The sequence below is a fragment of the Pinus tabuliformis genome, chromosome 5_2, assembly GCF_031772625.1.
Source record: "Pinus tabuliformis cultivar Carrire ecotype Pingquan chromosome 5_2, CPIR1, whole genome shotgun sequence".
Classification (NCBI taxonomy): Eukaryota; Viridiplantae; Streptophyta; class Pinopsida; order Pinales; family Pinaceae; genus Pinus; species Pinus tabuliformis.
Window position 1 is genome coordinate 338487588 of NC_142306.1, and position 12490 is coordinate 338500077.

At 40.3% G+C, this 12490-nt stretch overlaps 1 protein-coding gene across 1 annotated transcript; it reads left to right on the plus strand.

Moving 5' to 3' along the window:
• The first annotated feature begins 4265 nt into the window (after positions 1-4265).
• LOC149158865 (uncharacterized) lies at positions 4266-5435 on the plus strand. The gene has a single exon (XM_089434117.1). It carries the CDS (start codon positions 4266-4268, stop codon positions 5433-5435), a length of 1170 nt encoding a protein of 389 aa, XP_089290243.1.
• The last annotated feature ends 7055 nt before the right edge of the window (positions 5436-12490 follow it).

Below are 12490 nucleotides of genomic sequence, written 5' to 3' on the forward strand. Positions count from 1 at the left end.
ACACACATGTAAAATGCTTGAAACATGTGCACCAGAGGGATTCTAGGAGGAGAACAAGAAGGAATTGGTTGGAAAGTGTTAATTATCATGATCATTATCATGTTGATTTGAATTCTTGTTGCTTTTGTCATTGGTATGGTTGTGTTTTGGAAGAGGCAGCTCCATAGATGACTTTTGATGGAGTGTTTCAAGTTCAATTTTGTAGTGAAATTATTTGATGTAAAGAAAAAAAAATATATGTTAAGACTCAATGTTCTTTCTATGGTTGCAATGTTGGTTAAATTGATTTTTTTTTTCTCGTTGTTGTTATTATGTAAAAAATTGTATATCTCTAGTCTTAAAATGTCCTATTATGTTGTTCTTCTTTAAATCCAATGTGTGCAATTTAGATGTGTTTTTTGCATTTATGTTGCTTTGCTCCAATGGCAGTGTTACTATTATATATCTTTCTCTTTCATTTGTGGTTGTTGTGGTCTTTTGTGTGGATCCCTTCACTTTGTTCACCTCTTTCATAAATGAAGATATTGTTTACATTTATAATATTATTGTTGGGATTTCATGTTCTAGGTGTTTATATTAATATTCTTGAGATTTATACTATTAATACATCCATGTATTGATATCAATGTATTTATGGCTTAAAATTTATTTATTGTTTATAATGTAGTGATATAAATGTGTTATTATTAAGGTAATGATGATTTATCATGTTTTAATGCTTTATGGTTTGCAATGTGGTTCTTATATTGGTTTTGGCTTATGTTTTTTATTTTGTTTTGTGTTATAGCATTATTTATGTTTATAATATTGATGCCAGGGATTTAGGGTTTAGGTTCGGTTTACTATTTCCTTGGGTTTATAATACTAAATGATTAGGTTTATTTGTTCTTTAAGTTTGTAATATTAATAATTCCTTCAGTTTATCATTTTTTCCCTTTGGTATATTAATCCCCAATATCAAGGTTTAAATAATAGTCCTAAGGTTTAATATTAATCCCTTACATTTACAATGTTTATCCCTTCAATTTATTAACGTGTTGCTTTCATAATATTAACAATCCCTAGGGTTTATTGATCCCTTAGGTTTATAATATTCATAGCCACGTGGGTCGATCAATCCATTGGGTTTAAAAAATTAATTCCTATTAATCCCTTCTGTTTTTAATATTGATCCCTTGCCATTTTTTATCCCTTGGGTTTCTAATATTTTTCCCTTGCGTTTATTAATTCCTTAGGTTTATAATATCAAATTCTTGGGTTTCTTTGTTCTTCAAATTTTTCATATTAATAATTCCTTGGGGTCATAATCCCTTGAGGTTTTAATGTTAATCCTTTCGGTTTATTATATCAATCCCTTGGGTTTATATTATTAGTCCCATTTGTTTAATAGTATTCCCTTAAGTTCATAATCCCTTGGGGTTTTAGTATTAATCCCTTGGTTTTATAATATCAATCGCTTGGTTTTATTATTCCCAAGTCAAACATGGTTTATTATGATGTCGACTATGGTCCAACGTGGAATTGTGATAAGGATTGTCTCAATATGAAAATCAATGATGGTCGATCATGTTTATTTTAATGTTTATAACATTTGTCTTAGGGTTTATATACATTGGGTTTATAATATTAGTCCCTTGGATTTAATATTATTCCCTTGGGGTTTTAGTATTAATCCATTCGTTTTATTATTCCTTTGGGTTTCTCATATTAATCCCTTGGGTTTATTATTTCCTTAGGTTTATAATATCGATCATGGTAAACCATTGTCAATCATAGCCAACCATGCCTGAATGTCACATTGCGATAAGGATTGTCTCACAATGAAAATAAATAATAATCTCTTCGATTTATTATTCCTTTCGGTTTATTATATCAATCCCTTGGGTTTATATTATTAGTCCCTTTTGTTTAATAGTATTCCCTTTGGTTCATAATCCCTTGGGGTTTTAGTATTAATCCCTTGGGTTTATATCATCAATCGCTTCGGTTTATTATTCCCGAGTAAAACATGGTTTATTATGATGTCGACCATGGTCCAACATGGAATTGTGATAAGGATTGTCTCAATATGAAAATCAATGATGGTCGATCGTGTTTATTTTAATGTTTATAATAGTTGTCTTAGGGTTTATATACGTTGGGTTTATAATATTAGTCCCTTGGGTTTAATATTATTCCCTTGGGTTCATAATCCCTTGGGGTTTTAGTATTAATCCCTTCGTTTTATTATTCCTTTGGGCTTCTCATATTAATCCATTGTGTTTATTATTCCCTTAGGTTTATAATATTGATCATATTAAACCAGTGTCAATCATAGCCAACCATGGTCAACCATGCTTGAATGTCACATTGTGACAAGGATTGTCTCAGCATGAAAAAAAATCATGTTTATTTTAGTGTTTGTAATATTTATATTTGGGTTGGGTTTTGGCGCGCTCATGAGTTTTGGAAGGCTTTGACTTGGGTTCTGCTGCCTTGTCTTCTTTCGTAGGACTCGGCTTAGGGTTCAGAGAGAATAATCCACGGCGCCGACTGCACAGCACAGGATAAACTCACGGGCTGTAAGGAAATCTCTGCAGCGCGACATAGCTGTAGGACATTAGCGCAGCGCGATGGAACATCCTCGGGGGGGGGCGTCAGAGCCCTCCCCTTCGCAGCATGATCCAGAGCAAACGGTCATGTTTGGATCTGTCGACAAGGAAATCTTAAATAGAGGGAAAAGACGCCAAGATTATAACAAGGAGTCTGGAAAGCGGAAGGACAAAGACAGCAATACAAAAGAAGGAAGAGAAACTGCAGAAGAAAGTCTGAAAATATCCTTAGCAACATGCCGACCAGTGGCCAAGGAACGGCCACGAATAGAGCTGCCAGGAGACAAGATTGACAGAAGAATAGAGTACATGAAAGATCATGCCGTCATCGAGAAGTTCATAGGGTTCTGGCCGACTGAGAAAGCCTTATATGGCTGGATTGCGGCGAAATGGAAACCCAAAGGAGATGTCACACTGCAGCTAGGGCCGAAAGGCTTCTTCACTGCAATCTTTTTTTGCCTGGAGGACAAATATAGGATACTGGGAGAAGGGCCTTACTTTTTTAACTCAGCGGGACTATATCTTAGGGAATGGATTCCAAGATTCAATCCAGATAAAGAAGATCTCACTTGGGCGCCGGTCTGGATCAGACTGCACTCTCTCCCAGATGAATATTGGGATGAGGACATTCTCAAGGGTATCGGAAATGGAGTGGGAGAATTCATCAGAGCGACAGAAGAAACCAAATCGCGTAAATACATCTCCTATGCTTGAATATGCGTCTTCATATGCCTGAATGAAGCTTTGCCAGAGTCGGTAACTCTTGCCCACCGAGATAAAGAATGGATCCAGCCTCTCGACTATGAGCATGTGCCCTTTTGCTGCAGAAAATGCCATGCTCTGGGTCATCTCTTCAGGGATTGCCCTCTTAACGCCAAAACCAATATCCCTGACCCTTCTGGAACCCTAGACCAGGATGGCTTCACCAAAGTCCCAAACCGAAAGCGCTCTCACAAAAAGCCCCAAAATGGGATCAATCCCCAGCCCAACAAAACCCCAGGCCCTGCAACTAAGAACAGCTTTGATATTCTTGGTCAGACCTCTGAAGAGCATTCACTAAGCCCTGAGGACATTCCCGCTCACCCATCTTCCTCATCCCATCCCCCTCCATCAAAAACCCCTTCCAAATCTCATCCCCCCATCATCATTCCATCCATCCTCAGTAGAAGTCAGAAAGAAACAACAGAGATTCACAAGGATATGGAAGTCGACGGAAAGGCAGACCTCCCCCAGAACTCAAAGATCAACTTTGAAGAAAGCAATCCAGTGCAACAAATGGAAGAAGAGCCGGAAAGCATAGATCTAAATGGCCTAGATATTCTGGAGTTAGAATTAGCCTGTAAAAAGAAAGCATACGATTCAATTCCAGAGAGTCAACTCAGTAAGCTTGAAGTGGTCATCTCAAGAGCTTATCATCAGCACCAACTAGGGATACAACCAGGAAGTCAATGGGATGGCAGTCTACGCCCAAAGGATACAAAAAAGAGAGGAAGGAAAACAGACCTCCAGAGAACGATCGAGATTGGGAAAATCCTGGTAGACTCAGGCAGGTATGCTAAGTTAACGAAGTACTACAAGCCCTCTATCAATAGTTGAATCATGAAGCTAATATCATGGAACCTAAGAGGGCTAAACAACCCCGGAAAGCTCAGGATGTTAAAAAACATGATTAAAATGGAAAAGCCGCAGATGTGCTTTCTCCAGGAAGCTAAGTGTAATAGTTCTACACTAGGCAGCATTCTCTCAAAAGCTTGGCCAGGTTGTCGCTTGGTTGCAGTAGACGCCTTGGGAGCATCAGGAAGGCTCGCCATAGCATGGAATACCCAAGCGGTAATCCTCACAGATTTTCATGCCTCTCATCATCTCATACAGGCGGCCTTTCACATATTGGGTACCAACATCCATGGCAACCTATCAAATGTATATTTCCCGCAAGATACATGTAGCAAAATAGCGCTCCTTGACACTCTAGAAGCTCTTAGCAATAACAGAAGGCACCCACTATGGATTGTTGCCGGAGACTTCAACATGATCACTAAGATCGAGGAGAAGAAAGGAGGGAGAATCAGAATGGAACCAGAAGACAATCGCTTCAAGGAATTCATCCAAACTGCGTCTCTCATAGACATGCCGTTCTGTAATGGCACCTTCACTTGGAGCAATCGCAGAGCGGGCAAACATCAAATTGCCTCCAAACTGGATCGCTTCCTCATCTCAGACAATGCGGTTCATTTAGGAGGAGACATCTCAGCAGCAATACTCGCTCACACAGGGTCAGATCACTGGCCGATCGCTCTACAATGGCAAAGACCAGGTGATTTGACAAAAAGACCCTTCCGTTTTGAAGGGTTTTGGCTTTCGCACCCTGCTTTCAAGGACTTCGTCAAAACCAGTTGGGCATCTTTCGTCCCTCCAGCAGGAGCAAAAATGTATCAGTTCCAACAGAAGCTAAGATTTCTTAAAAATCACCTGAAAAGATGGAACAGGGAAACCTTTGGAAATATTTTCAAGGCGCAGCAAGAGCTAAATCAGAATCTGGTTGATCTCCAACAAAAGATCATCACGGAAGGGCATACGGAGGCAACCCTGGAACAGGAACGGCATATCCATAGCCAGCTCGAGGAAAGGAGAAAGCAGGAGGAAATCTATTGGAGGCAAAAGTCAAGAGTCAGATGGCTGAAAGAGGGAGAGCGCAACACCAAATTCTTCCACAGAACCACGGTGCAGAGAAGGATGCATAATAATATACCTTTTATCCAGAATCAAGAAGGGGCAAAAGTAGAGAAGCATGAGGAAATCGAAGAGGTACTCCTCAATCACTTCCAACATGTCCACCAGGAATAAATAGAAGATCGGCAACAGGCTATTGGTAAAATAATCAGCAATGTGCCCAAGCTCATCACGGAGGAACACAATGAGCTTCTCATGCGCCCTATTCTTCCTCAAGAAGTTGATGAAGCAATGTCCCAGCTAAAAGAAGGAAAGGCCCCTGGCCCGGATGGATTCACTACCACGTTCTTTCACACATTTTGGGAATTGATAAAGCTGGAAGTTTGGCAGATTGTTGAAGAATCAAGGGCCCTGCGCTGGCTTCTTCCCTCTCTCAATTCCACCTTCATCACTCTCATTCCCAAAGAGGAGGATTCCATTACCCCTGACAAATTTAGGCCCATCGCATTGTGCAATGTCATTTACAGAGTCATATCCAAAGTTATTGCAAACAGGCTAAAACCCCTTTTACCCCTGCTCATCTCTCCGGAACAGTCAGGGTACGTGGAAGGTCGACAAATAATGGACGACATTCTCCTCACGCACGAGATCATACACTCCCTCAAACATTCAAAGCAAGCAGGTATGATACTCAAACTGGATCTCTCCAAAGCATTCGATAAACTCAGTTGGAATTATATTCATCATATGTTAAAAGCTTTTGGATTCAGTTCCATATGGATCCGATGGATTATGAGCCTAATCACTTCCACTCACTTTTCCATCCTTGTGAACGGTATCCCCTCCCGCCCCTTCAAACCCTCTCGAGGTATCAGACAAGGGGATCCCCTTTCCCCCTTCCTCTTTGTTCTTATGGCCGAGGGTCTTGGTCGACACATTAAGCACGCCCTCCACACCCATCAGCTTAAAGGCATTTCGGTTCACAATACTCCTGCCACCTCTCATCAGCAGTTTGTTGATGACACCATGCTTTTTGGCTACCCCTCTGTACAGGAAGCTTCTCGCCTAAAATCCCTTCTCCATGATTTCTCCGAAGCCTCTGGCACTCATGTCAACTGCTCCAAATCGCAGATCTTATTCTTTCACACATCCCCTTCTGTCAAATCTGCTGTCACTCGCATTCTGGGCTTCCCTTCTGCTACCCTCCCCTACAAATATCTAGGAGCTCCCCTCACTGCTTCAGCCATAAAGCAGCCCGCTTGGCGCTCCCTCCTAGAGAAGCTTGATTCCCGTCTCAACCTCTGGACTTATAGATCTCTAAACTTAGCCAGTCCTGTGGTGCTCATCAAGTCTGTCCTTCAGGCCATGCCTCTGTATCTTTTCTCTATCCTTGCAGCGCCAAAATGGGTCCTAAAAAGAATCAGGAACCTTCAGTGTGACTTCCTATGGGGCAGCTCGGCTACTAACCGTAAATGGGCTCTGATTAAATGGACTACTGTATGCACGCCCAAAGACAAGGGAGGCATTGGGCTAAGGGACCCAGAGCATAGCAATTCCATTATGAACGCTAAGATCTGGTGGCATTGGATCACCAACCCAGAAAAGCCCTGGGTAAAAATATGGACAGCCAAATATGCCGACAACAGACCTCAAGAAGAGCTCATCAGACTTATTCCTACCGAAAAAGGGTTGCTAATCTGGACGGCGGCCAATCAGCACTATCAGCTAATTCAACAGCATAGCTTCTGGGAAATCAGGAATGGACACACAGCAAGATTCTGGACAGATGCCTGGAATCAAATGCCCAAGCTCATTAGTGTTCTTCACCCATCCCTGATACCAGACAGGCAGGAGCAGCAGCAGGAAAATGTCCAACAATTTTGGACGCAGGAGATGGAGAATGGATTCAGAAAATGGAGATAGAGCAACCAAATGCTCAATGATACAAATATTCGGGAAGCAGAAGAGCTGATGAAAGAGTTAAGGAAAAGAAGCATAAGGAGGGATGAAGGCGATGACATCCTCAGATGGGGATACCAACCCAAAGGGACCTACACCACCTCCGAAGCCTACAAGTTGATATGCAAATTCCCCACTCCTCCAGACCCATTATGGAGCAAAATATGGGATCTCGGTTCATGGCCCAAAATCTCCTACTTTCTCTGGCTAGTAGGACATAAAAGAATTCTCACCTGGGATAAACTAAGAAGACGAAATTTTCATGGTCCTTCTATTTGTTACAACTGCCTTCAAAGTGAAGAAACTCTTCAACACCTCCTGGATACTTGTCCTCTAGCCAATCAGCTATGGGAAAAGGTAAGCTTCAGATGCCAAAGATGCTGTAGAAGGGAAAACGACATCATTAATTCTATAAGACAATGGCCAAAGAGCCCCTACAAAAGCGAGTTCCTCAACCATTTATGGAACATCATACCGGGGATCGTCCTATGGAACGTTTGGAAGGAAAGAAACAAACGTATTTTTAAAAACAAACGCTCTTCTATTGAAGAAATTTGGAACAAGATACATGGGAATCTCAAAGAAACGATGCTGCTTTGATCATGGACAAAGGAAGATCTCCCATCGACAGACAATGAAAAAAGCATTCTAGACAACTGGCAATTGCATCTGCCTCAAGAAGTACTCAAGAATGGTCCTTCTAATAGCAACTCCAAGGACAACAGTCGCTGGAAAGCCCCTCCTAAAAACTCATACAAACTCAACTTTGATGGAGCCTCCAAAGGCAATCCTGGAGCAGCTGGATTTGGTGGAATATTGAGGAACCATGAAGGCACTCCTCTGCAGATATACTTTGGAAACATGGGGTGGGATACTAACAACTCAGCAGAGCTAGAGGGACTTTGGCAAGGTCTCCTGCAAGCCCGGAACCTCAATCTTCAACCCTTGATTGTAGAAGGCGACTCCCAGATCCTTATAAACATGGCCACTCGCATACAGAACGGCTCTCAAGCTAGGAAAGTAGCATCTAGTTGGAGGCTTGAAGTGAGGCTGAATGCCATTGAACAAGAGCTGCGCAATAACAGATCAATCTCCTTCAACCACACAAAAAGAGAGGGCAACAAGATAGCTGACCTCTTGGCCAACATTGGGGTAGAGAATGAACAAACTCTCCTATTCGGAAACACGAACATCATTCCTAACAATCAACAGCTCCAGGAATGTGAAAGCATGATCCAAGGAGATGTGGTTACCCCGGATGCAGGTGTCAGCATGAATGGCAGCGAGGAGCCACATGCCAGACATGTGCCCCCGCGTGATCAAACAGGGAATTTAATTACCACCACGGCCGAGGAGTTAATAGAGGAGACGCGCCTGCTGAGCACTCAATGCGGCGTAAGGAGAAATGGGGAATTTGCAGAGAGCAGTTAAGAAGAACGAGTTTCGAGAGAATGTCAAGAGGATTAAGAAGGATGAAGGAATTCTGCGGATCCATGCTCAAAGCGAGGAGCACGCAGTTCAGGACGCTGTTGGTTATTTTCTCTTTCAGGCTTCAGATCTTGTTGGCCTTGCCGGCATTCAAGACGCCAAGGGAAATCACAAGCTTGTATATTCTGTGGGCTGCTGTTTCTGCTCTGCTGAGCTTTGTTTCGGAATAGTTGGGAGAAGACTTAATTCCGTTGGGGGGCAACTCAAGGCGAACAAGCACTCAAACGCTGCTCTGTCACGAGCCACCGGCCTCTCTGCAATCATGGCTCGACCAAGGGAAAGGATGCTCAGCAGAAGGGGTCCTGTGCGTGGAGGTTCTTCACGACACTCTGTTGCGAATTCCCACCACCACTGCTACTGTTGTTATTGCCATAGAAGGGCAGGGGCCACTCCTATACAGGCAAGTCAATTCATGGATGCTGGCAATTCCAATGATGGACAGCACCCTCTTCCAGCGTTTGGTTCTGCTATCTTCACTCTTGGTGGCACGAGGGACAATACCCGCATCAACGCGCATATATCGGTTCTTTTCATAGAGGAACCTCAGGCAGGCGAGGATGGTTCAGGCAGCAAGGAGGAACGCCCAGACGAGCAACCAAAAACTACAAAGGAAGCGCCAGCGAAGGAACCGGAGCAGACTCCTATCCGATCTAAGGAGCAGGAGGTGTCGACCTCCAAGCAGAACCCCATGGAAATGTGGGAAGGCTACCCAGAAGGCCACGGATGGTGCAGAATTATTGAGGAAGAGCCAGAGGAATAGCTTTCAGTGGCCCATTTTGTCTTCCGCCTCTCTTGTTCAGGTTTGGTATAGGTCTTTCATTTCTGTCTGGGTTTGGGGTAGGTTATATGTCTCTGTCTGTGTCTCTCTAGTTCATGTTTATGTCCATGTTTGCGTTGGTCTGGTCAGTAGGCCTCGAAAGGGTGCTGTGATAAGTCTACTGACGCCCCTGCGAGGGATGAATTTTGATCAGAAGCCCCTGCGTGGGTTGTTTTTGTATGGACTGAAAAACAATGTTGTGATATGCTATGATGGAAATGCCGCCCCTGCGAGGGCTAACACTGAGATGTGAAATGCCAACCCAATACGCCACAGTCGGCCTTGGGCAACCTGACTCGTTGAATGTAATGTTTTCTTGTACATAATATAAAAGTATAGACTAGATTTACCGAGAAAAAAAAATATATTTATATTTGGGTTTATTAATGTTGGGTTTATAATATTAGTCCCTTGGGTTTAATATTATTCCCTTGGGTTCATAATCCCTTAGGGTTTTGGTATTAATCCCTTGGGTTTATAATATCAATCCCTTAGGTTCATTATTCCATCAGGTTTATAATATCAATCATGGTAAACCATAGTTGAATGTCACATTGTCACAAGGATTGTCTCACCATGAATAAATCATGTTTATTTTAGTCTTTGTAATATTTATATTTGGGTTTACAAATGTTGAGTTTATAATATTAGTCCCTTGGGCTTAATATTATTCACTTGGGTTCATAATCCCTTGGGGTTTTAGTATTAATCCCTTGGGTTTATTATTCATTTGGGCTTATAATGTAAATTACTTGGGTTTATTATTGCCTTAGGTTGATAATATCAATCATGGTCAACCATTGTCGATCATAGCCAACAATGGTCAACCATGTTTGAATGTCGTATTGTGACAAGGATTGCCTCACCATCAAAACAAATCATGTTTATTTTAGTGTTTGTAGTATTTATAGTTGGGTTTATCAATGTTGGGTTTATAATATTAGTCCCACGTGTTTAATATTATTCCCTTCGGTTCATAATCCCTTGGGGTTTTAGTATTAATCCCTTAGTTTTATTATTCCTTTGGGTTTATAATATCAATCCCTTGGGTTTATTATTCCCTTAGGTTTATAATATCAATCATGGTCAACCATTGTCAATCATATCCAACTATGGTCAACCATGGTTGAATGTCACATTGTGACAAGGATTGTCTCACCATGAAAATAAATCATGTTTATTTTAGTCTTTGTAATATTTATATTTGGGTTTATGAATGTTGGGTTTATAATATTAGTCCCTTGGGTTTAATATTATTCCCTTGGGTTCACAATCCCTTGGGATTTTAGTATTAATCCCTTAGGTTTATTATTCATTTGGGTTTATAATATCAATCCCTTGGGTTTATTACTCCCTTAGGTTTATAATATCAATCATGGTCAACCATAGTTGAATGTCCCATTGTAACAAGGATTGTCTCACCATCAAAATAAATCATGTTTATTTTAGTGTTTGTAATATTTATATTTGGGTTTACCATATTAGCACCATGGTTGAATGTCCCATTTTGACAAATATTGTCTCACCATGAAAATAAATCATGTTTATTTTGGTCTTTGTAATATTTACATTTGGGTTTACGAATGTTGGGTCTATAATATTAGTCCCTTGGGTTTAATATTATTCCCTTGGGGTTTTAGAATTAATCCCTTGGGTTTATTATTCATTTGAGTTTTAGTATCAATCCCTTGGGTTTATTATTCCCTTAGGTTTATAATATCAATCATGGTCAACCATGGTCAACTGTGGTTGAATGTCACATTGTGACAATGATTGTCTCACCATGAAAATAAATCATGTTTATTTTAGTCTTTGTAATATTTATATTTGGGTTTACGAATGTTGGGTTTATAATATTAGTCCCTTGGGTTTAATATTATTCCCTTGGGTTCATAATCCCTTGGGTTTTAGTATTAATCCCTTGGGTTTATTATTCATTTGGGTTTATAATATCAATCCCTTGGGTTTATTATTCCCTTAGGTTTATAATATCAATCATGGTAAACCATTCTCAATCATAGCCAAACATAGTCAACCATGGTTGAATGTCGCATTGTGACAAGAATTTTCTCACTATCAAAATAAACCATGTTTATTTTAGTGTTTGTAGTATTTATATTTGGGTTTACCAATGTTGGGTTTATAATATTAGTCCCATGGTTGAATGTCGCATTTTGACAAAGATTGTCTCACCATGAAAATAAACCATGTTTATTTTAGTGTTTGTAATATTTATATTTGGGTTTACGAATGTTGGGTTTATAATATTAGTCCCTTGGTCTTAATATTATTCCCTTGGGTTCATAATCCCTTGGGGTTTTGGTATTAATCCCTTGGGTTTGTTATTCATTTGGGTTTATAATATCAATCCTTTGGGATTTTTATTCCCTTCGATTTATAATATAAATCATAGCCAAATATGGTCAACCATGTTTGAATGTCGCATTGTGACAAGGATTGTCTCACCATCAAAATAAACTGTGTTTATTTTAGTGTTTGTAGTATTTATATTTGGGTGTACCAATGTTGGGTTTATAATAATAGTCCCATGGGTTTAATATTTTTCCCTTCAGTTCATAATCCCTTGGGGTTTTAGTATTAATCCCTTCGTTTTATTATTCCTTTGGGTTTAGAATATCAATCATGGTCAACCATTGTCAATCATAGCAAACCATGGTCAACTATGTTTGAATGTCACATTGTGACAAAAATTGTCTCACCATCAAAATAAACCATGTTTATTTTAGTGTTTGTAGTGTTTATATTTGGGTTTAACAATGTTGGGTTTATAATATTATTCCCATGGGTTTAATATTATTCCCTTGGGATCATAATCCCTTGGGGTTTTAGTATTAATCCCTTAGTTTTATTATTCCTTTAGGTTTATAATATCAATCCCTTGGGTTTATTATTTCCTTAGGTTTATAATATTGATCATGGTCAACCATTGTCAATCATAGGAAAC